Source organism: Larus michahellis, chromosome 9, assembly GCF_964199755.1.
Source record: "Larus michahellis chromosome 9, bLarMic1.1, whole genome shotgun sequence".
NCBI lineage: Eukaryota > Metazoa > Chordata > Aves > Charadriiformes > Laridae > Larus > Larus michahellis.
In genome coordinates this window covers 16,986,097-17,012,130 of record NC_133904.1, presented here as the reverse complement: position 1 = coordinate 17,012,130, position 26,034 = coordinate 16,986,097, and the positions used below count along the sequence as shown (strand labels likewise).

Genomic DNA, 26,034 nt, shown 5'->3' with positions numbered 1-26,034 from the left:
ACTTATAAACATCAGGGAATACTATTTTCTGTTTATTTTAGAATCTTGCTAAATTTTTCATCTTTTGTTTCTTCTTTCTTTGTAATCCACGTTTAAAGTCATACTAGTTTCAGAGAGGCTGACACAATGTAGATTTTTGAACAAAAATCTGTTTGTCGTTTCCGAACTCTTACTTGTCAGAGTTTTCATTTAGCTTTGTGTATATTAGAACTACTTAAAGTGCCATTTAGCTACTCTTGACTTAGTGGCATTCATTTAGGACTTTAACATGAAGAAAGACGTTTATCTTATCAAGCAGCAATTAAAAAAAAAAATAAAATTAACGGGAAAATTCGTCAACAAAATCTGGGAGAGGAGAGCTCAGCAGGTTGCTTTCCTCAGATGCACACACAAAAATCCATTTCTGGCATGACAGTCTGGGGACTATTAGCTAGAAGAATGAGCCAAATTACTTCCATAGCAGGGAAGTGCAGATACTGCAATTAAGACTTGGGTGTGTGCGGTGTGTGTGACATGGTCAAATGGGAAAGTTTTATTTTTTCTCATTTGCAGTTTATTCTGTAACTTTTCCGCTTTCTGGAGTGTCCTCCCCCACAACTAAACGCAATACTATTCCCTTTCAGTTCCCCTTCTTTTGTTACTCTGGGGAAACTTAAGCTTGGCCATTAAAGTAAAAATGTTTCAAACACTAGCTAGTGAGCAGATACTTTTTTTGGGGGAAAAACATTTGACTGGGCAATGTTTTCTGCTTTTAGGTTTTATAATTTTGAAATTAAAGTCTTGGAAGCTCGTCCATCATACAAAGTCAGAATTGACCAATAGAGAATTTCTAGTTTCAGAAATACCTGGCTACCTGATTTTTATGTAGAAGTAGCTTTTTTGCTTATTTACTTTAGGCAATGCTGTCTCTCCTGTCAAAAGTGCACAAAAACTGAAAACAAAGAGCATCTTTACATCTTCCTACATCTGAGCTTATGGTACTGCTCTGTTTGTTAATCTTATCTCTATAAATACCACATGTTTGGGCAGTAATACAAATACATTAAACATGGTATGTTCATTAGATAGAAATAAAAATTCCTATGCAAAAGACTTTTATGGTTTCTTGCTGAAGACAGGGGTTGTAGTGTTTGTAGAGGCTGGTTTTTTCATGATCTACTCCTCATTCATAGTACATAATTTCTAAATGTCAAGTGTATTCCTCCATAAGGCCAAAATACTCATCAATATTAGCAAAAAAGGAGGAGATGTTATATGAAACCAAATAATTGACACTTGGCATTTTAAAAATCAGCCGAGCTGTCTGCAACTGGTTAAACTGAAATCTTTCTTAATATTTGAACAATGAACTTTCCTTGTCCATCAGTAGTGGATATATGAACAGCCCTCCTGCTGCTCATCATGCAGTCAAGCTCTCTGTTCTCTCTCCCTATGCTTATTTTATTGAATAAATATTATTTAACCTTATCTGATAAGTGTCATACTGTGATGAACAGAAGGTTAAACTATGAAACATAACAGTCCTCCTCCCACGCAACCACTGGAGTCTGTATTCCCGATTTTTCAGAAGTAATTCCTGGGTGGATTTCTAATCATATGTTGCTGTTTTAAGAAAGTAAGCTGTAGTTATATTTATCCCGTGTTTATTTTAGTAAAATTGGTAACATAAATAGTAGTAAAGTTTGTCCAAATAAAATTCCTGATGTAAATATTGCTTTCTTTAAACATCTTGCTTTTGTTATAGCATTAAATAGTAGCATTGAAGCAATGGAGTTGCTTTGAATTTATGCGTATCCTCTTGTCATTCAGTTGTAGGTTAGTATTGACTTCAGTGGAGGTACGATATCTTAACTAATTTTCAGTGTATGGAAGAAGTGTCAGGATTTATTTTTACAAGTATTGGGGCACTACAATATTGCTGAAGAATTTTGAGCCTGTTTGGGCTTAGTGGTGTTTCTTTATGCTGGCTCTAAATTAAAGAAGAAATAAACTGGGTGTTATCTCTTGCTATCAGACACACAACATCTCTATGAAAAGCATCTGCATATCAAGTGAATGTAGCTGTACTCCCCACAAAATTTGGAGATGAATATGCTTTATGATATGTGGTGTTGGGTTTTTTGTGTGTTGTCGGCGTTCTGTTCCCCCCCGCCTTGTGTGGGATTCAAATATGCCTGTTGACTTGCACTGCTAAGTCAGGAGAAATAAGGAAGAGGATCAGGAGCAGAAGCTGAGGGAAAAGAGAGGACTGGGGGGAAGGGAAGGGTGGCCAAGATCCCTCATTTGCCTGCCTTGAGCTGTTAGAGCAGTTCAGTTACTTGTGGAAGTGCAGCCTGAGTAGCAATGCAGTGCAATGGCCAAAACCCATCATTGCTCAAATTGCAGTTCTGTTCACAAAAGGGAATTTCTACAATTAACATCTACTTCAGAGCAGCTTTCCTATCTGTATTGTATTGGGTTTTGGTGAGGGTAGGTTTTTCTGGTTTGGTTGGAGGGCTGGGGGTTGGTATTCTTTTGTTTCTTTTCAGTAGACACAGAAGTTTTCCTTACCTCTAGAAGGAGTGATCTCTGAGCTACCTCTGTTTTCCTTTTTCTCCTTAAATCCATTACATAATAACGCTGTGTTGACTGCATTGGCAGAACATGTGAAATTGAATTAGGAGCTTATCAGAAGTTCTTTTTAAACAAATTAATCTGTCACTGTGGATTGACCGTGAGGATCTATGCACTTCTCCTTTGCTTTTGGACAAGATGTTTAAAAATACTGCATCTCCCCTGCTTGCCTGTGCCCTTATCTAGAGTTTTTAAATTGTTTAACATCAATGTTTGTTTGCTGTAGGACAGACCTTTTTCTGGGCAGTCATGTACCTCCCTGAAGTTTGTCCTAGGAATGGAACATTTATACATGGCAAGTAAAATGAAGTGCTAAGGCTTTAGGGAATTCTGGCATATTCTTAGGTTAATTGGACTACCTACTTTGAGGGGCAAAAGCAAAGAGACTAGTTTTGGTCTTGCTCTCTTCTGTCTTTGAAAAAATTAAGAAGTAGGCCACTGATTTCATCTTTCTGTCTTTTCATCTTTGCTTTCCCTGGCAATCTTCCTTGCTTGCTCCAGTACGCTACACCACCTCAAAGGGCTTAAGGTGCTAGGGCTAGGTGCTTCTAGTTGGCTGTAGAAAGAGGATGGTGAAGATGTAAGTGGGAAAGAGTGTGCAGAGAGGGTGATAACTTTAGTACTAATTCAAGTGACAAGGATTTTGTTACTAAATCTGACTATGGTAACATTTTTAGGATTCATATAGGAAATACTGTGTATAAATGTGATCCTACACCTTCATTTATGTTGTAATAATGAGAGTGAATGGCAATGTTTCTTCATTCCCATTGTTTTTTTACCCTACCACACCCCATAAAAGTCACTATTCTGTTAACTGAGAAGGATACAGCTGCCTAATACATCTGAACACACTGTAACAGAATAAAATGTGAAGCATGAAGCAACTCTTACTATATCCTTGAAACACTGGAGGAAACTGGACTTAGACAAAGTAGTTAATATCTAAGCTTGGCTTTTGGCCAAGACACCAGGGCTGGTGCTTAAGAGTAGTAAGGATTACGGTGGGATCTCCACCACAGCTGGTCACCACCTTGCTTTTGTGTACCCTGAGGAGCAGAAGCGTGTAAGGGACGGCTGTGTTCTTCCTCGCAATCCAGGTAGGGTGAAGCTCTGCCCTAAGCTCAGCAGCGACTGAAATGTGTAACTTGTGGGGACTTGCTGAGCTGGAGCTCAGCTCTTGCCAACAGGCCTACTGCAGAGTTGCTGTGGTTCTGTCCTGCTGGGCTGCCTACGCTGCGCTGAATTTTACTAGAGCAGCTTAGTCACCACCTATCTGCATACAGCTGCTGCGTACGTGTTCCCTGCAACAATGTTTGCAGGTGTCATGCTTTTTTTAAGCTTGTAATGTTTTTATTGTTTATAACTGCTGTCCATTAGCATTGTATTTTCATGCACATCAGTTCTATAAAACAGTACCAACTGAAATGTAGTCTGTATTCCTCTTGCAGTTTTCCCCTGGTCAGTATATCTGATTGCCTTCTGCACCGTTGCTTGACTTTAACTGTATAGGTATGCATGCTGTTTCATTCATTGAAACTTTGGTAAAATAGAGCCTTTTGAGCTAACAACATTGCTATTTTAATGACACTGATCTTTAGGGAACAGGAGAGATTATTTAGTCCATGCCAAGACTTTTCCTTTAAAGTTAGCCTTTTAATGCAACAGAATATTTAGAAGAACAGATGAAAGAATTTTCTTGCTATCTCTGCATTGTTACTAATTCCCTGTCCTTGATGTTGTGCATTAAAATGGTTAGGAAATAAAATTCTTTGTTTGGGGAAAGGAGATAGGGTATTTTATGGAAATATACTCTTTGAAAAATTCAGGCCAATGGTTTTGTTATTTTTAACCTGCTTTGTTGTGGACATCCGAATTCTTTAATTATTTTTTTTTTAATTAAAAAATACTAACTTTAAGCTTGGAGCGCGAGGGGCTTAAAGCTCATTCTGTGTTTCTCTGGAAAAAAAATGAAAGGACCTTTGTTCCAGTTGGATTCCAGAGCAGGTGAGCTTACCAAGGTCGCAGATAAGCTTCTCATCTTCCTTCAGAGCAGTGCTGCGTCCTGGTTCTGCCCCGGGCTTTGGATCAGAGCGGTGGTAAAGATGAGAAGCTTTTTGGAGTTCTTCTGTTGGGGAATGCTGCTTTATGTTTTATGATTCTGCTTTATTGAGTGACGGGTGGATGGCTCACCGAGAGATCTTGAGAGGTGTTACATCAATTACTGAATAAATAAAATCCATGTTTCCACCATGTGTGGATCCCAAAGAATTTTCTAAGTGTAGAAATATGATAGAATGGCAACAGCTTTGTCGCAGCTGTTGTACTACGTGTTGTAGTAGTACAACCACAGCTCTTGTACCCTTGTTGTACTACCAAGGGTAGTACAAGCTGAGTAACTCAGGTCACAGATGATAGCCAATGATGAGGACATTGCTTATTAAAATAAAGAATCCTAATTTGTGTTATAGTGAGGGCCTGATGCTTATCATCTCTACTGTAAATCAGCACCAGTCCTACTGTTGATAAGGAGTGATTGTATGGAACACGTAGATGTGAGGTGAGGAGTGAGCCATCTGTTTACTTGGAAGTACTTCATGGTCTCACAGAAAAATGGAAAGAAACCTCTTCCTTGAAACATCAGGCTCACAGAGCACAATGGAGGTGGTCTTGGTGTGAAAAGCTGTGTTGGCACAAAACCTGTTCTGAGCGTTTTTCAGAGCTGTTTACTTTCTAGGCTATTTAAATAATGTTGAAGTTTCTTCAGATGTGGTCGAAGTTGGTTGAAGGGGCAGTTAAGCTTTCCAGGCATTGTAACTCCCTTCAGTGATTCGCGAATACAAAGGTCTTCTATTTCCAGGCTTTTTAGCCCTTTAATCTTCACAGGCACAGATGTTCAGACAGAGTTTTTATACAAAGAACGGAAACCCAAATCGTTTAAGCTGGTAATATTTACACTTACCATGTACTGTAAAATTCGAATGGTTTACTACATCTCTGATTAAAGGCTTCCAAAATGCACTGAAGGATTAAAATAGCTGAGCATACTAACCAGGCAGACATGTACGCATTGTGTCCTGATGTTTTGTTTGGCCTCTGCCCCATTTTTCTGCTAGCCTTGAGAGATCTGAGAAGTTGTTATCTGCAAGTTTTAGGGTTTTTTTTGGTAGATTGTTTTTTATCAAACCACCAATGTTCCACATGTTTCTTGTAAGAGGCATAAAAAATACAGTTGTTGCAAATGAACATCTATAAAATGGACTGTAAAGACTTTCTGCTGGGAAATTGTCGTGGCTATATAAGTATGGCCTTTATTGGAAATCAGCTGAGCTAATACTGGAAGAATATTCCTTTAAGATGCTTAGACTGGTGAAAGAATTAAACCAGTTCCATGGATGTGTTTACAACACTGGCAGGGAAATACAATAATGTTACACTTGAACAGGTTCTAAAACTAAACTATAATTTCCTCAGCCCATTCAAAATTTGGCATGCTCTGCTCTGAAATGCCGTTCAGTTCTAGTTCCTCTGAGTCCCCCGGCTTTTGTTTTTATACTCTTGAAATTTTAAGAGGGCAAAGACTAGCTCTTACTGTGCGGGATCGATCACTGATCAATTATATAGGAAGATGGTGAATGTTCATGAAGAATGCTGTGTTCAGCTCATCCCAAATATGACACACGTGTTTTTAGTAATGACAATATCCCATTATACTGGTTTTTGAATCGTCGGTCAGGCTGAGCCTGGCCATGATAAAAGCTGCATGCGCATCTTCTGCGACAGGCTGGGCCCTAGCGAAATCGTCAGACAGTCAGAACTATAAAATAAAGGAGGTGCGACCCTGGGGTAGTGAAATAAATAAGAAGGGATCATGTTTTCCAAGTGCCTTGACACTCCTTCAATGATGACGGTGACAGTTTAGTGTCGTAGCATGGGTTACCACAAGTGGCATAATGAGAAGGACCATGGAAGAGATTATGAAAAAATGCCTAAAGGGTGTTGGGGGATATTAACAGGATTAGGGCTCTTTGCTATGGGAAGCACAAGACAAGTATGATAGTAGTAGTTTAAAATAAAAAATGGCTTCGTTAATTCCACTTTGCATCCAGCGCATGAACATGAGTTTACTGAGTGAATATCATTGGTAGCATTTTTCTGAGCAGGTAATAAAATGTTGTTCTGGATACAATTTTTTTGCCTTTGGGCTAAAGTAATACCATAAAGCCTTGTAGAACATACATTTATGCCTGTTGCATCCCTTTCAGATGTATAATTAGGAATATGATGTAGTTACTTTGTTCATGAATCCATTTAAATTCAGGACATTTAACCAGAAAAAAGAATTACCGGATAGCACGTTAGAAATTAAATCGATGAAATATAACATCATTGTATTTAAACTGAAATTGGAAAGAACCAGAAATGTCTGATTTGGTTTAGATATCTCCATGTTTAAAGCTTGCCATTGTCTTGTATCCCTTTTCAGTTTTGCCTTTGGACTGCTTTAACATACTCGGTATCTGCAAAATACTTAATAACATTGGCTGTGGCTATGGCAGCTTACTTAATTTTGTAGCTGGTTAAAAAGTATGTACTGTCACCAAGCATTGTGATCATTATTACTGTGGAAGTCCGTCATTAATTGACATTTGGAGTACTGCATGCAGCATTACACACCCATGTCAAAATGTAGGAGTGGAAAATGTGCTGAGGATCAGGACACTCCAAACTCTGGCCTGTTTTCCTTACAAAAAGAGACTGAACAGATGAGGACTGCTGAAATTCAGAGAGAGAGCCTGTAGCTGGACTGTGTTAGTGATTTCAAATCAAACATTGTGGTGTGGTGAAGGAGAATACAGAATGATCGTTCTTCATTTATCACAACTGAAAAATTTGGGGGGGAGAGTGAAATTGTCAGGCTGCATGAGTAACTAGAGGGAAAGGAAGCACTTTTCCAATGTAAACGGCACAATCTTTTGGAAGCCAAGATCAGAAATATGCTAAAAAAGGGATTAATTGTATTCATGGAGATTAAGTCCAGTAGTTGGTATTAAAAACAATTTGAATATGGTGTTTAGCTGAAGGAGGCCCTTAAATTACTGATTAGCTAGAAGCAGAGGGTCCGTAGATGTCTCTGAACATGTCCTGGTTCTTATACTGTTCCCTAAACCTTTCCACGCAGTCAGAAATATCATGCTGGCTTAAATGGGCCTCTGATTTACCCACTTTCCCCCCGTTTTTCTGAAATTTTAATTTGTATGTAAGCTATAGCTTAATAGGATGAAGTATGCTACAGTATTTAAGATCAGTGTTTGTCAGATGAGTACAGCATAGTCAGTTGTTTTCATGCACAACTAGTTACATTTGAAATATTTGTGGCTTTCAGTTCTCGTGATATTTCCTCTTCAGGGACATTCTTGCATAGTATAGTTTCAACAACTGCTGAAATCCCGAGATGCGGATCTTATTACTAGAAATTTGCATTGTATTTCAACAGCTTGTGCACTCTTAGTTGTTGCTGGAATTTTTGATTCAGGATCAGAGTGATTGCTGAATTATATGAATTCAAGATAAACTATTTTTCTATTTAAAAAGCAATCTATGTCAACTTACTGGTTGCATGTTTAGTTCAGTAAGATCTAAGGTTGTAGTAGCGTAAAAGTGAGGAAAGACTCAACGCTTGTCATAAATCTAAAGTTACAGGAATGACAAGTATGGCATTAACCAGTGATTTAGTGGAGAATGTCTGCCTAAAAGCTACTAAACGTGTTAAAATTCTATAGGGCAACTTTAAATTTCTGAAATCCTTAAAATTTGGAAGTAAGCAAGTAAAAAATATAAAGTTAGATTTTTTTTTTTTTTTCCTCGGAGCATAAAAAGAGAAAAGGATGTAATTAAGGAAGCAAGAGACATAGTATTGTAAAGTATTCTGCTTTCAGTTTTTTTTCAATTTATTACCCATGATAATACAGAGTTTTAGTAGCTGTAATCTACATACTCGTGCCTGTTTCATTGAAGATAAGTAAAATGTGTGTCTAAACAAACTTAATTGCACTGTAGTTCCTCTACAATTCATGGCAATGTGGAATGCTAGTTATGGATTTTTTAGTCCTGCATTTAGGATTAAATTCCATGGATTTATATAATCCTGGTGCATTTATTTAGTTCTGCATGGAATCAGGGTTGAAGATTTTGTATGCAGAACAAAATAAATGCCTAATTAGCATTTAAGTCCCTGGGATTTATACACAGTTCGTTTGAGAGAAGATTCTGGTGGTGTGTTTTTAATTGTCTTTCTTAACTTGGTCAACCCAAGGCAGCAAATACGATGCATGTTGCATGGACCTGAGGAAAATGAAGGAAAACAGGGGAGTTAGAATTTGTTTTCTTGTCTGCCACATGGATAAACATCTCCCTCTTTTCTGTGTTGACTTCTGCTGTCTTAATAAGTTTATTAACTTGCTCTGTTTAGTGTTCAAAAACAGTAACTTAAATCACAATTATTATCTTACAAGTCTTGTACAACAAACCAATTTTATAAATAAATTACAAAACCCAAAGAAACGGGGAGGAAAAAACCAAACCTCCAAGAAACAGGGAGGGTCTTAGTATCTCTTAGAAAGATAAAAAATAAAATTGAAATTACATTGTTCCCATAGACTGCCTGTCCCCAGTGGTATTTTTGTTAACATTTTTGGGAATTCTCTTATCTGCTTCACTGTGCCTGAAACAGACTTTGGGCTGGTATTGATGTTTTTCTCTTATATTATTTCTAAATAAATGATCGCAATATTGAGAAGTTTTGAGCTTCTAACAGGTTCTGATTAAATCAGATAATTTGAGACTGTTTAAAATAAGGGTGTTTTTCTGGCTTTTTGTTTGTTTTCAGTTCAGCCAGGTTTATTTAGGTAAATAAAGTACTTCCTTTTGGAAGTTTTAGTCTTTATATACTTTTTACACAATGACCTCATGTATTTATTATATAGATGAATGATGTTTTTGGAAAAAAAAACCAACCCAAAACCAACCAAACAACAAACTGTTTTAGAAACTCTGCCTAATTTGAAAAAGATGACTGTCAGAATGAAGCCTGAATGTAACGCAGCTCCTGTTTACAAAAGTAGAAAACTAGCAAAATACAAGAAAAACTGTGGGAAAAGAACAGAAAGGGATGCGGAAAGCTGATATGGAAAGGAAGAAGAGTGACCCTGCAACTACTCTTCTAAAAATCTAGCCTCAATTCACTTTGCCACTCACTGTTAGAAAGGTGACAGATTGGGAGATATTTGGTGCCTAACCGTCATTATGAAGACATTTTCTGATTTAAAGGATCTTTGATAGTAACGTGATAGGAGTTAGTGCAGGTGTAGAAATTGCAAGCACTTGCACGCCTGAAAGCTTGCCTTACTTTTCTTTACTTTGTTTGCTACACAGCTGTACCTAGTGAAATGTATTACTGCCACTTACAAACTTTGCCCTGCCAAGTAACTGAAAACATATAGGAAAGAGAGAAAAGGCTAGAATTAAGGGGTGAAATTAAGGGAAAAAACAGATTGAATTTGTAGAGCAAAATATTTGGTTGTTGATTAACTTGCAGTAGACAGAAATCTCTTTGATGGTGCATTTATAGTTAGAATGAATATTACTAGGTCACCTAGAGAAGGAATCAATCATGAACTATGGGAAAGTAGATTAAATGGCTTAGTTGATCTCTCCCTTTTGCAGGCTATGTGATTCTAGTAAAGAAATTACTTTCATGACTTGGCAAGGAAAATTCAGTATACATTTCACTTGTTTCCCATTGCAGGCTCAAACTCTTCCCTTTCAAAAGTGTGCTGTTTAATGGGTAATTTTTAAAGGGATAGCAGGAAGGACCTAGTGTCGTGTATCTCTGAGTACGTGGTGCTTCTGAGATGCTCTGGAATACTTCAGCTGTCTTGTAGCTACCGGTAATTCCTTGTCCATATCCTAGGGCTGTGGTAGAATTCATTGCTGCCTACAGAGTAACTTGGAAATCAGAGGACGGAAGGATGGGGAACGACCTGTGAGTCCTGTTGTTCAGCTCCTCTGCCCCGGGGGAAGATGAGTTATGCCTTAGTTGTTCCTGGGAGAGGTTCGGGCTCGGCCTCTGTGGTGCCAAGATCTCCTCAGGCCATGTGTTCCCAAGCTTTGTTTGCCTTTCCATTAAGTAGTTTTTCCTAGTAGCTAATTTGGATCACCTCCGATTAAATTTAAATCCACTGTTACTTGTGTGTAGGCTATAGACATGGAGAAAATTTGCTGCAAAGAGACAACAAATGTCTCTGTATTTATTTATGTAATCTGTTTGGAAGACTCATTATTGCCCCCTATGTTTTCCATTCCTTAAGCTAAGCAGCTGCAATTTATTCAGTCTTTCGTAGCAGGTTTCACTGTGTAGATTATGCTGTTAATCACATGTCATCTTCTCTAAAGTTTCATCTGTAGCTCCCATCTTTCTCAAAGTAAAAAAACAGAGACCTTAATTAAAAAATTAAAGTGCATAACCTGATTTGCTACTGAAAATTCCCATCTCAGAATTTTGCATCTCATAACTAAGTAGTATTGATGAATTTGTACATCAGTATAAGACATTATGTTACTTTTTGGTTAGTTTTATTATTATGTTCTTACTTAACTAGCTAGATTAAACCTTCTTATGCTACGTCTAGAACTCTTAACGGAGAAGATTAAGGGGTGTGAAATTACTTTACATTGCCTTCAGTCATTTAAAATAATATTTCATCTGAAACAATTCTTGCTGCCATGAAGTTTGGCAGCTAGAAAGTTCTCCCTGCAACAGGTCAACACTTGTCACTATTATTTATATCAGTTTCTATTTTTGCATAATGAAATATTTCTTATGTTAGTGGTGACTTGAGTTGCTTGCAGATGAGTAGATTTTAGTTGTTGCCTGCATGAGAGTCTTTGGCTTTTTAAAAAAAAGGTGTACCGAACCATCATAGAAATGATTGAGAAATAGTCCAGGCAAGTGAAACCTGACTTGTCTGATAACAAAGGACTATTAGTTTTATAATAAGTAAATTCTACTGCAAACTGGGGTCAGACCAGAAGGGTGCCTCTGTGTATAACCGTTATAATTTTATATCTGTGGTAGAGCTACGTTACTGTGTAGTGTAAGTATGAACAGGGAATATTCACTGAAAAAATCAGACTGAAGAACAGCTTGTTTAGTTGGTCAAATTGTGAGCCGGTGGTGTTCTGTTCCTGGATATGAAAGCAAATGTAACAGCCAGAAACCAAGACCTTGGTGCATGTTATTCATAATTTCGACATTATGCAGTATGAGGTTGTACAGCTATTGGATTTAAAAGGCTGATGCCAAATGGGGTACCCACAGAAAAAGGTCATATTAAATACAGAGACATCTGCTCCTGTTTTCAAATAACATTGGAGAAATGGGTAACATATCACACCAATGCAGATGCTTTTTATTATTCACAAGTTACAATTAAATGCAGTTTTTTCTGTGGTCAGTGATGAAAGTGTGAGAGCAGCCTCGGAGGGGGGAAATGTTTCAGATTACGTAGACCACAACTGACTATTACAGAGCCACACCACAAACCCCGCGCTGGCTTGCCTTTTTGTGTTGTAGTGGTGTATTCAGCCCGTGGTTTGCAAACCACGTCCCACCAAGGCCAGCCCCGTGGTAAGGTGAGCTCCCTGGCACCGGGGCTCCGCTGTTTGGTTAGTGACTGCGCGTGTTATCTGTGGCCAGGGGCAGAGTATGTAGATGTTAACCTTTTGCTGTTATACAGTCATGTTTGAGGCAAAATTATGAATGGAAGTTAGGTCTTGAGGAGGTCATCCTTTGAAGGGGGGAGAAGTGACAGATGGAAAAGGGTGTCTTTCCAAGGCTCATTTTGAGATAGCTACACACTTGAATTGGGGCTGGAGAGGTATGGCAAGCATTTGTTTGTGGACAGTGCCTTTTTTTGTCTCCTAATTGAATTGATATGCGTGTGTGCTTGTCTGTACAAAGATTATTCAGAATATAAACTATTAAAGGATGCTCATTTAAAAGAATGTTCTATATATTAATAATTGTGAGAATCCAGGCATTTGAAGCCTGCTTTGAAAATTTGTGATTTAGCCAGTTGGACAAGGGAAGCCACAGGAAAAACTATGTGTTTAATGAAAATGGATCTATTTTCTATTCAGCAAAGTTGAGCGCTCTGCCCAGCACGAAACATTGAGAAATCCTGCCTGTGTCTAGCTGCAGGAATGGGTAAAGCTTGGGGCACGAACCCACAGGAGATGGGGGTGGGTGGTTGTAACTTCTAGGCCGTGCTGATACCTTGCCATCCACAAGGTCAGGATATTTGAATATTTGTCCACAGCTTGAGAGGTTAACTCTCCTTACGGTAACAGTCCCTGCCCTTCCTAATCCTTCCTAGCTTCCTTCAAGAGAAACCCCCCTTCTCTTTGGGGTTCTTCTTTGTTTCGCTTTCCCTGTGCTGCTGAGTGGTGAGCGTGGGCTAAGCGTCACTGAGCACCTGAGACCAACAATTTGTCCTGTCTTACTGAATTTGATGGGGATTTCTGTGAATGTAGGATTGGGTGGGTCACCTTGAATAGCTCTTTTCTTCCAAACATTAATATGGGGGAGCGGGGAAAAGTGGTAATATAAGAGAGAACTATTGCAGTATTTTTGGCTGGTTGGAAATCAGCCTGTCCTCTTACGTTATTGCTCTCCTAAAAAGTTCCACATTAGATGGGAGTTCCTGAACTACTATTGCAACCTCTAGCGATCTCCATTGTTGAGGCATCAGAGTGGAACAGAGCAGTCAGTGTCTGTTGACCCAAGTTCGTCACCAAAAATGACCTTACTTCCTGACTTTGCTAATACTATAATAGTTTTCAGCCTCTACATTTCCAAGCTTTGCATTATGCAATGTTTTCCATTGCTGAGAACTAAAGGAAATCTATTCCTATCCAGATAGTCCAAAAAATACTTTTGGTGGGAATGGCTGGTGGCTGTAGGAGACCTCCTCCTACACTGGCAGAACAGGCAGCTGTTTGACAGGGAATGAATAAGACAAGTTACTTCCGATGTCCTTCAGTTTCACTTGTGAATGGATTAAAAAGGATATCAGTGTTCTCCTGGTATTACAGTGTGAATTCTCCTTCCTAAGTCAATCTCTTCTGTCTGCAGGTTCCCCAGAGGATAGAAGAGCAAAGCGATGCACCGGAGGATAGCAGCGGGGGAATCCCAGGCATGTGGGGCAGCTGGGGCCCCTGGTCTGCCTGCTCTCGGAGCTGCAGTGGTGGGGTGATGGAGCAAACGCGGCCATGCCTCCCAGCCTATTATCGGGAAAGGGGCTACCGGCGGCCGGGCCGGCAGTACCCGGCCTCAGAGAGGACTCTGGCTCATCAGAATGCTCGCCACCACGAGGACTCGCTGACTGCCTATCCTGGCCATGTCATTTCTGCCATCCGCACATCTGTGCCGCTTCACAGGAATGAGGAGCAGCTTTGGGCTGGCCTTCGGGCCCCAGCTCCTTCTGGAGGCGGAAACACCAGCCAGCTGAGCAGGGGGGCGCTGAGGGGCAGCAGGCACTCCCAGTCCCAGAGGCAGAACGCCAAGCCAGAGAAGAGGTACGTGTTGATGCTCGTATTTTGGCCTTGCTGTGAACGATGTATCTTAAGAATGACATGTCAGATCAGAGTTGATATTTTTTTAATACTTACAGAGAAGTTATTAAAGACTGACTTTTACAATGTTTACCATCTTCTGTGGAAGGCTACCCTCCCTGTTGACTATTTGTATGATAATACCCAAGGACAGATATAATTATTGTTCACTTGTACTAGGCAGATTATCTTATTTCCCTTAAAGATCTGTTTTATGATTTATTGAGATATTTTTCCTTTTCTGCTACACTGTCACTTGACATTTCCATCTTCACCATAGTAATAAAAATCAGAACAAGTAATAGCTCTAAACTTCAACAGCCATTCTGATTTTAACTGTTTGAAAAAAGGTTAATCAAACTTTTTTTCATAAAGAACGGCCAACTGTCCGTTCACTTTTTTCTAGTCAAAACTTGTATTTTTCAAAGAGTTTCTATTTATGGGCTTTTTGTTTTCTCTTTTCACTTTTTTGTTTTCTACCACCTCTTTTAGCAACATTTCCTATTTGATGAAACTAAAAATGTGGCTGTTTAATACATAGAATATTTTAAACACCATATATGTTTATATGAATTTACTTATAATAGCTGTTCAGTCTTTAAGGCTGGGTGGAACTGTGCTGTTACAATTAATTCTCCAATTTCTGGAGAAACACTTTTTTCTCTTCTTAGATATGAGTCTATCAAATCTTTTTATATATGTATGAAAGGAAAATGGATGTGTTTCCAGTTTGGAAACTGTGGAGAAATGGGCACGGAGATCCCCTGGGAGGAAGTGCTCCTGAAACATCTCTTCTGTCTGTCTGTCCTCAGAATATGTATTCCAGTGGTTCTCTGGTTCTTTGCCTCTCAGCTCTCTTCTGGGAGATGCATGGGGAGATATTTTTTTTTGGGTAGTTAACAAAAAACCCCAAACAAACTAAACAAAAATAGAACCCCAAACCCAAAACAAAAAACCCCTCCTTCATATCATCTGCTTCTTTAAGATTCTTAGGTGAAACAGTCAGCTGTAATTCCCTTTTTAAAAACATCTTGCTGACCCAAACAAAATAAAAGAACGTTACCTTGAGGCAATATTCCAGCCTGACTGCAATAAGACAGTAGGACTCTCTGTTGCCGGTGATAAAGACATCCTCAGCCCCTGCGAGAAACTCTCTCCATCTAAAAGAATATTTGAAAATAGAAATTAACCTGTTGGCCTCCTGTTTGTCTCCGTGAAGCATAGATTTCAAGAAGCAGGACCAGCTGTTCAGATTTGATGTCCCTAGGTGTTGGTGTTGGCCATTTCCTTTAATCACTGCTTTGCCTTTCTTTCAAGCCCGTGCAAATGGATAGCCCAGCCCTAGTCAGTATAACTTTGATACTGCACTGATGATCTCATAAAAATTCAGAGAATGCCAGAGGCAGGCTTTGAGGAGCAGCGTTAACAAGACTGCATTGAAACAAAAGTAATATTTTCTTTTTTCTGTTTTCCACTTAATCATTTCCTATAATGCATGTCTGTTCTCAGCACGCAGCGTAACATGTGCAGGTTGTAGTATATGGCTGGGCTATTACTAAACTGGAAGCCTGGCCTCGAACCACCCGCACAAAGCCTTTCGAAGCCTATTCGCTCCATCCCCTTGGCACCCTTCGCCTCCGAGGGAATCCCACGTTGCTAGGGCCATCCCCGCCGCCTGTCCCTTGCTGCTCTGGTGGCCTCTGCAGGCCAGGAGAGACTGGAACACTCAAACTTGTTCCACTGCAGTTGTGGCTGAAATACAAGAGGACAATGAGCACAAAATAAGATTGATTGTGTGCAGAAGTGAAGCTATATTATTTCCTAATAAATGCCTTGCCCTATGAAATATTAAAATGATCATAATGTCTGCTGTGCCTCCACTTTCCTGCATGATGGAGGCCTTTGCTTTTGAAAATTCCTGTGCTTTCCTAAGCACAGTGCAAGCTTCTGTACCACAGTTGATTTTTCCACCCCCACACACACACCGCCCCTTGGCAAAAGACTGTGGATTCAGGGTCAGGGTTTTAATCTTATTTGCGTAATAAGTTATTTCCATCTTGTGTTAGGAGGGTCCCTGGTGGCTTTAAAGCCTGTTGTATTGCATAACTTTCAGATTCTTTGGTGGTGACTGTAAAAACAGAATGAGAACAAAAAGCGTTATTTGAAAATGAAATTATTAGAATGACAAACCTGATAGTTTTCCTTAATTTACAAAACCCAGAGTACAAACCTTCTTTACAAAGGAGATTACTGCTCCAATCTGATATATGGAAAATGGATTTAAAAATGTAAGTTACTCTAAACATGATTTTTATTCTGTAGAACAATGTTCAATGTTTGCTAAGTGGGTGATATTGGAAACTTGTGTCAGACTATTAAAAAAAGCCCGACCCATGTGTGTTTTCACAGTATGTAGTCAGTGAAAACTTTTTGGAGTTTTCCTATTTACTGTACTGGACTTTATATAAAAGCTATAATTTTAGCAGACTTCCATAAAACAATAAAAGAGGAATGGATGTTTGTGTCTGAGATAAGCTCACATTTGATAGCATGGTAAGATGAAATTGGATGGCTTCCAAGGCAAATACATTTTGACAGCCACAGCAGTCATTCAAAGCAGCCAAATATCTTTGTATCATTTAGCAACAAGTGGAAAAGTTCTCTTACCTGCTTCCAGGCAGCCGACAAAGAACTGTTCAGTTCTTTTAGCAAAATTCAAAATATAATTTATATATCATAAATTTTGACATACCTTGTCTGTGAAGAGGATATTCACATTTTCAGCTTTTGAAAGGTAGTTCACATGTCATTTAGAAACCAGGGCTGCACATGAAGCTCAGGGAGCAAGACATTTGAGGTACCTACAATTAGAAGCCAAATTTAAAAAGTTTAAGTGCTCCCCTTTTTGTCATGGTGCTCTAAGTAGAGTTCCTGCGTAACTGAAATGTGTTAGGAAATTAGTCAGTCACTGGAATGAGGGTGGAAACACAAGAACGCTGATGGTTCGCTGGATTGTCCGCTGGGTTGTCTTGGCGAGAGGGAGCTCTTCACACCTTGAAAGAGTTGAGTTCCCATTAGCACAGCCTTCTTTTTTATTTCACCTGGATACAAAATGCATGGACCATACCATACAGTGAGAACAAACTGGAATGAGGAGGTAGTGGAAAAAATATCAAAGCATTTAGAAATCTTTACAGACGGGCACATATGGAAAAGTAGTAAGGGCGTGCAAAAGGATAACGTGCTTTAAGAGAGAAAACACATCTCAAAAGGAAATATCATTCATGGACTAGGTTTTAGTATTCCTTAAATGTTGTATTTCTGATTCTCTATTTTGGTGATAGAGAAGACAAACCCGTAATTTTACATAGACGTCTTGAATGTTAGGGCGCTTATAACTGCCGCCTTTGCTTTCTCTACAAGTTGACCTCCATGTCGGAGCAGCAAAGCTCCTGTGTCCACTTCTCAAAGCACAATGTGTACTTTATATGTGCTTCTTAGGAGCAGAAAGAAAAAACTACATTTATCACCAGAATAATGAAATAAGTAAAGCAGGCTTGCTTAAATAGTGCCAGTCTAAAGAAATATGTTAATAAGGAAAGGGCTTCCCTAAGGCTCTTTTTGTATTTGGAAGAGGAACGAGAGGAAAGGCTTGCATTGAGGAAATAATCCAAAAATCATCACCTTCTACCCATGGCTGTGGCTCTGTGGTCTTTATTTGGCTGCCAGCAGCTGACATGAAAGGCTGCTGTGCTGCTTTGTACCCTGTATAGGGTCACTTTGCATCTCTAGGCCTGTGAGCAATGGGAAGGAAGAATGTATTGTTTAACGTCAAAACAGAATTTCCCTTCCGAAAGTATTTCTTTTGCCCCCTCTCACAGATGCTTTGACCAGGCAAATGTAGGTCACTCAGTTGGCAGGTCTACAGTTAACCTTTAGAGGGAAAATTAAGTTGTTCTTTCCTTAACCAGTTTAAGCATTATTAGCTCCATGTTCTGGTGTAATTTTTGTGACCTGTTCTACTGGGTTCCCGTTTGTAGAGGTGGACAAATGTGTGATTGCTGGACCTTCAGGTTCAAGAAGGTATTATTTTCTCAAGTTCTGAGGCTTTATATTTATTGGCATGGGTGTTTGCTTTTCCTTAATATTTGGAATGAAACCCAGCTCAAGTACTTAGCCATCTCTCCTTTTATTATTTCTCTAATAGAATGAAAATGTGATGCATTTTACCCCAAACCCAATATGGTTATAAAAGCTTGTTGGGCGTTGGTGTGCGTGCAGGAGAAAGACAAAGGGAGAGGATTTGATCCTTTTCTGAGGATAAATTTTCCAGAAATCTAAGACCAGCAGTCGTAATCAAAGAATTCATTTTGATAGCACAATGGGGATTTTAAGCCATATGAGAAAGATGTTTATTTTCCTTCTGGATAGAATTCCAAACAGGTTCTAATAGCAGTAAAGACCACTTGAGGTATTTCCTGGCAAAATGAATAGCTAGCTGGGGCGGTTGTGGCCTCAGGGTGACTTTGTGCTCTCCCACCTCTCATCTGGTTATTAATCCCCCTGATGGGCTCTAGGTCTCACTTATTATTACCTAATTAGTATCGTTTTTTATTATGCTACTGTGAGCATGCTTTGCATGGTAGTACCAAAAACGCAAACCTAATGTGATACTATAATTGCAAGCCACCCGAGAAGCTTTCTTAATCCTACTGCTGAACGTTTATTTCAGCCCTTCCTGGAGTGGGGTGGCTGGAGGAGGGAGAGGACACGAGAACACTGCGACCATTCCGTCAGGTGTGAGATTGCATTTTACTGATGAATTACTGCCCGGTCAGTAAGGGGTAGAAACACAACAAAGCTCCCATCACAGTTGTAGTGCAGCTCAGCAGTTATGTGGTTACTTGCCTTGAGTTTCTGCTGTTTTACCTGCCAACTGCACAGTTCCGTTATTCAATCAAACCTTCAGGATGAAGTGAAGGGGAAAAACTCATAGACTTGTAACTAAATTTCCTGGGATCTGAGGTGTTATTCAACTTATAGGAAAAGAGGACTGTAGTATTTGGGTTCAAATTGTGGAATCCTGTCTCAGTGTTGAAAGTGACATAAATGAGGTTACGTATAGCACGTGCTGGGAGATCAGCAAAAGCCAATATAGTAAGTTATTGTACTGGGCCTATTGCAGCTGTGCTGGACTGGGGTATTAGTAGTGATCTATGAGGATGGAAAATTGCATGTAAGATAGTCCACATGGATCTCTCTTATATTAATCCAACTAATTAAACCTGTTCCTAAGAGGCAGTTTACTTAGTGACCTTACTCATTGATTCTACTCTGTCAGAAAAATGTAAATATTTCTTGCCCCAATATAATATAGAAATGAGAGAAGAATTGCCCCATTTTCCTACAAAAAATGCACTTTTTAGGTATAGTTGGTTACTTTGTGTCCTCTAGCAGTTGAAATTTTTAGGTCAAACATGCTCACTGTAGTTTTAATACTCATATGCATAGATGATACATGGAAGTCGTGAATATCCACAAATCATGCTGTGGTTACCAAAGTTACCAGAATGTAAACCAAACTTCTGAGTTCCATAATGAAAATCAGTAAAATGAAGTGAATGCCTGTACTGATCTAATTGCAATGCACTGATGTCGTGTGAATAACGTGCTATAATGTGGCAAAAGAATTTTGTGACGGTGGCTCTGTTTTCCAATGCGTGATACACTCTCGGAAGGTGTGGTTTAGCTCTCGTGACCAAACATTTGACAAAGATAACTGCTCGCCGCTTTAAGACGGTTTTCTAGGTCAGTGAGCAGATAGGCGTGCATTTTCATAACATAAAACAGAGTCAAAGGGCTCCCTTCTTTCATTCATGTTTAAGTGATTTTCTCCAGATTGATTGAGAGCTGGTGAAAAGTGAGTCCGTGGAATGCAGAGCTGCACAGGGCTGTGGTACAGTACCGAGAGGCGACACATAGTGGCTTTTGATGAGAAATCACCCAGACTGCTGAGAGCTCTCCCTTTTGAGTAGATGGGAATATGTTCCCAGAACCAGTACATAATTTGTTTTTGTTAAAAATTATTCTTGTGAAAGAATCTGCTAAAATACTGCGAGGTGTGGACTTGATAGCAGGTATGACCAGGATAAGACAGTTTATTTTGTGACTTAAACAAGCAAAAAATGCATGGTGGACACTCTTTTTAACGTAAACCTTGTTAAGTGTGTGCCTAAAAATATATAAAATCTGAAGGAAAACTAAAAGCAGCAGGAGGGCTGTGGAGAGTAAATGATTGAATTGGACAGTTGTTAGGCCACTTACAGTTTTCAATTATGGAGGAAGTACCAGGGATTAAAAATGTGTATCTGAAATTATTTTAAGGATACTATTTTAGGAGTAATAAAAATGATGGAGTACACTAAAAAATATATATACCTGTACCTATCTTGCTAACAGAATAGTATGTAATTAGGACGTGTTTTTTCCATTTGAAGTTGAAGTTTTGTGTCTGCAAAGACTTCTTGGCTCGGTCTCCATTTATTTATTTTTTTTTTCTTAATTACATTTTAAATATTGGAGTGATATTTCAATAACTTCATTGCTGACAGGAATAGCTAATAAGTCACTTTCAGTTGTTCAGAAACAAAATCAAGGCAATTCTAACTATATTAAATACTTGAACTGTATGTAAAGGGATAGTGTCCTTTAAAAGCTGTCAATTACAGTAATGCTGCCAAATAGGTATTTTGCTGTGATCTAAAATATTAGGTTAAATCTTGGTATACTTATCCACAGAAATAGATGTAATTAAGTTAGAATATACATAATTAATTTAGTTAAAGAGGATTTGGCCTACTAACTCAAGCATGTGGATAGTCCCATTAAAACCATGATGGGTAGTAGGACTTAAATTTAAGCTAAAGAGCCTTTGTAAGGATCTAAGGGGATTGAGCTCCTTTAGAACTAAGTTTCTAGTGGGAATCAAAGAAATGCACTTTTGGAGCATTTTTTTAATAGAAATGAATAACTGTACTGCAGAACCACAAATCAGTATAATTTAGAATGCATTTTGCAGTGATATGTAATGTGGAATGTTGTTTGGGAAATAAAGCTATAAATCATATTCGTACTCTTTCTTATGTCTCTTCTCCTGCTTTTATCTTGCACATAGAACCTCTGTTTCTGATGATGGATCACTGTTAAGTTCAGCTTGAGTGGTGCTGGCTGTGGATTGATTGCTGTGTTGACAGGACAGAAATACAGCCAGCAACACTTTGGAGATTAGATTATAGGCATCTGCTGAATTCCCAAGTGAGAAGAATAGAAAAGAACATGAAGAATGCTTGGGTCCTGGGCACCCAGAGCAGCATCAGGCTACGTGTCCAGTTAGACCAGGCTCACTGATAACATGATTTACTTAGCATATTAGAAGACGTATTTGTTAATTCCAGGACAGGATTCCTGGTAAAGCAAGCCTCTGAAGATTTTGGGGAGAAAAAAAAAAGTTTCAAACTCGATCAGACTGTCAACAAAATTAAAAGAAAGCATTGGTTTGACAGCTGTCCAAATGCTCTGTGATGAGTTTCTGTTGGCTTTCTTTGCGGTGGTTGATGTGGCTGGGCATGCAGGGAAAAAAAAAAACTGTCTTCCTTTCTTACAGAATAATTTCTGCCAATAGACAAGACAAAATTTTGGAAAAAAAAATAATCATGAAGCCTGCAATTCTTCTGCAGTTTTTCCTTCACATCGCTGGTGAAATTGGTGGCTGAAGGCTGTTACCTTCCCAGGACATGACGTTACTCCTTGAGAAACAGTGTGAAAGGTTGTGAATTGAAAATGAGGGAAATTGGCAGTTTCTTTGGGTTCATTCTAAGAAAACATTCCAACGGTAGGACACCAAGTCTTCTGTGGTGTTGTAAAAGAGAGCTTTTGCTAATGTTCAACCTTGCAGTTTTTCATTTACAAGAGAAGAAGTATTTTGATACTAGGAGATAAGTTGAATGAGATACTGCAGAGCTCATGTGAAATGCATTCTTTATTCTATCTGACATCAGAAGAAAAAGAAAAGGAGTTATGCTTCAGCTGGAAGTGAGCCAGGGAACCTCTGTTTAGAGAACTCTGGGAGAAATGTAAGGAGCAAGGAGAAGTGATGAAAAAAAGGGAAAAAATGAAAAAGGTGTGTTGGAGAGAGGCTTTGTGAAGAGCACTTAAGAGAGCAGGTGGAGTCCCAGGAAATGTGTAATCTTACTTGTGTAATTTAAAGACGCTGCATATCCTTGGTTCAAAGAGGGTTTCTATTCAATATAAATAACCAGCCCACCAGCTCTGAAAGTACTTCATTCTTACTGAACCTCAAGAACTCTTAAGGTTCAAAGCATTGTTTTTAGTATGAACTCTATGAAGCAGTGATAATGCATTTATTTGCCGACCAAGGCACACGTAGGCTTATGGCTAAAATTAGAAAAAGCTACTACAACAAAATTCCTTCTTGTCACTCCGTGTGCTGTGAGGGGCCAGATCTCATGTTCTCAGCTGACTTATCCTCAGCATGAGACAAATTGTTAGTAGTTAGACCAATAAGAATACTAGCTAACAATAATTGTTTTTAAATGTTTGCTACAATCCTTACAGTAATAGCACAAAACCTGATTTTCAGACTTGTCTGGGCAAACGTATTTTTGAATTCAAGAATATATTTAGGTTGGCTTAAGTTTAAAGGGGCCCATCATTTTTGTTATCAAAAGCGCTAAATAGATTTGTCTGAACAATCAGGTGTGTGTGCTTACGAGAATTATGCCCAAAGAAAGAAGGTTACCAGATCTGCATTAAACAGCTGTTATGCCTCTACTTGAGATGAACACAATAGATCAGAGATGTCTACTGGCTATGGTCTGACATGAAACACTTAATGCAGCTACTTGCTTTTCAACATACCTTTTCCTGTTAAGCAGTAATTTGCCTTGAGATGATAACTGTTAGTGGTGTCATTTTTTCCCCCCTTTGCTTGTTCATAGTACATGCAGTCTTCATCCTAACTGACTGCAAATATTGCTGAATACTTTATTTTCCTCCTCTTCTTCCCTCTTTCTCTTCTTCAGTCCCGTAAAGAACTGAACAATGTCTTATTATTAAGCGTTTATTTTATATACTAGGCAATTTAGCCAGAGAGCCTAACAGGTGATGGAGCTGGTGAGATTTACTTATCCTTGCCTTTTTGATATTCTTCCTTTCTGTTGCTTCTAGTTCTTGAAGGGATATTTAGGACCTTTCTCCATGCAAAGTATTGTAGGCAATTGTTGATTGTTATCTTTTTATTAGAAGCAATAAAATAAAAGGCTTGGTCTATGTTAAATAGTTTTATTAACACTAGTGGATCAGGAGTGGCAGAAATATGACTGACATAAAGATATGCTGCCGAAAGTCCTTGTTTAAAATTAACTGGCCTAACATATGAGAAGCCTGGGAACATGTTGTTTCTCTACCTGAGCTGATCTGGCTGATGTAGGAGGAGGAACTCTTCTCTAAATGGAACAGATGTAGGATATGAAGGTAGCTCTCCCCAGTCCTAAGCTGTCTCTGCACATCCAAGGACCGTATGGACCCTGGGAAGGAAGCACACCTGACAAACTATTGCGTTTCTGGCTATGAACATTAATTTATAGGCAATGGAAAATTAGTATGACTGTTCTGCTAATACAGTCATATTTGTCTCAGCCAAAAAAGAGACTGCTTTTGAGAAGATTGATGTAGAAGGGAACTGATAACTTCCTTGCTCAAGCATGTGCAAAAAGAGCACTGGATTTACACAAGTGAGAAGCACTGAGTAATCCTGCAGAATAAAGTTCCAGGCTTCTTCTTTGTCCCGTCACCTGTTTTTCAAACAGTTGGTGTTTTCTCCTCTCTGGGACTTGGGCTTCTTTTGATTTTTAACTATTTATTGCATAGTTAAATTAGCAGTAAAGTGTTATTTTAACAGCTTCACTTGTGAGCGTGGTAATGCTGGTATCTTAGTGCCAGCGGCTGGACTTCTCGTACCCTTTGGAGTTCTACCCTGCAATCATTCTCATGACCGATGCGCCAACTTACAGATTTAATACCTGAGTAAATGCATCTGTAAACAATATGTGCTCTGCAGGGACTGTGTTTATCAGAAGGAACCTAGGCATTATTCATTATTGCTGTTTTCTTACAGGGTATGAGAAGAATTTGTATTGACGCAGTCATAACCTTGATATGTCAGTGCAGTGCAGCATGTTGCAGGTTTTAGAAATATATTAGAATCCTTTGTAAATATGGCTATTCTAGGAACTGTGCTGGTGGAAGGCACGTGGGGCCCCACTCTGGTGCCAGACTCTTGTAATTAGTTCTATTAATGCTGGGGAACCATGGACTTGCAAAGACAGAATCTAACACCTTGCTGGAAAAGCTTTGTCAAAGTTGTCTAAAACATATCTTGCTCAAATTGGATCTTCAGAGTTTGTCTGAGGGCTGTTGACTGTGGTTCATACACTCAGCTTCACGCCTGTGGTTACACATACTCAACATCCTGTTCAAACGCTCTTCTTAACCATTGCTACATTAAGAAGGATGACTCCGTTGGTTTTCAGCATACCTGGATATGTGAAGTCTAATGCTGCAAAATCCCATGCTAGCTTAGGTCTGGCTAAGTAGGCACAAGGATTAGGGGTGTGCTGTTACTTGCTCAGTCTTTTTTCCTCCTTTACTTCTTGCATTAAATGAGAGTGCATCTCAACTCTGACCTGGGTCATGATAATGTGCGTTAAAAAAAAAAAGACCAATAAGGAGGAACTTCCAAGCCATGCTGTGGGGAGGAGTGAGGTATGTGGTTTATAATGAACACAGGTAATCGTAATGAATGACAGATAAGAAAAAGTCTTGCTGGCAACTGGAAACTCACATGAAGCCATCAGGGCTTGACCTACTTTCTTCCCCTACCAGCAGATCAAAGCTGGGTTGATTTTAGCATAAAGCAAACAATGTCAGCAAGGTTAGTTTAATTCTGATTTTTATGTTAATGGCAGATTTTGTCTGATATTCTTCCCCCTTTCCTTTCCCTGATTCTCCGTTGCCCATTGTTTTCTCATTGTGTATGGACCTACATAACACTCTCTCCCTTGTTCCTGCATGATATCATAAATTCTGCCTGACACTCACCAAGAATTGTTAAAGTTAATTACCACCAAGCTATTTTTACAGGCTTCTTTATTACATTGCAACAAACTGCATTCCTAATTTATAAGGATGTTGCCAAGTGTGAATGAAAGGTGCTTTAAGGCAAAACAGACAGTGTTCAGAACAGTTTCAGTCCAGGCAATATTGGTTCAAATGAATGCATGAACACTAATAAAGATGTTAATAATTAGAGGTTGTGTGTTACACTTTGTTTCCAGAAGTTTGTTTGTTGAAAGAAATGCGATGTTCCCCGCTACAAAAAGTTAACCTTCCATTTCAGAGGAAGTGTGTTTCCATGGAAATTCCAGGTCATAATTACTGCATAACCTCAGCAAACTGAAACTTGCATTCAGTGGTACACGGCAATGTCTTGGGTTATTCTGGCCCTAACTGTTATGGGGGAAGAGCCAAAGGAGAGGACTCACCCCTGATGAGCTTGATGCAACCATGGGCATGTCTTCATAAGGGTGCTGGAATCTTAGGCTACCAGAAATGGGGCCTCGTTTTTTCATCAGTGGTGACTCAAGCAACGCTTCCAAGTTACAGTGGAGA

At 39.1% G+C, this 26,034-nt stretch overlaps 1 protein-coding gene across 2 annotated transcripts in view; it reads left to right on the top strand.

Annotated features, from left to right (window-relative positions):
* Positions 1 to 26,034, top strand: part of THSD4 (thrombospondin type 1 domain containing 4) — a 302,857-nt gene that overhangs the window by 28,364 nt on the left and 248,459 nt on the right. For both annotated transcript variants that reach the window (XM_074600956.1, XM_074600955.1), the window contains exon 5: positions 13,808 to 14,250. In XM_074600956.1, the coding sequence (XP_074457057.1) occupies positions 13,808 to 14,250 (443 nt within the window). The remainder of the gene's footprint in view (positions 1 to 13,807; positions 14,251 to 26,034) is intronic.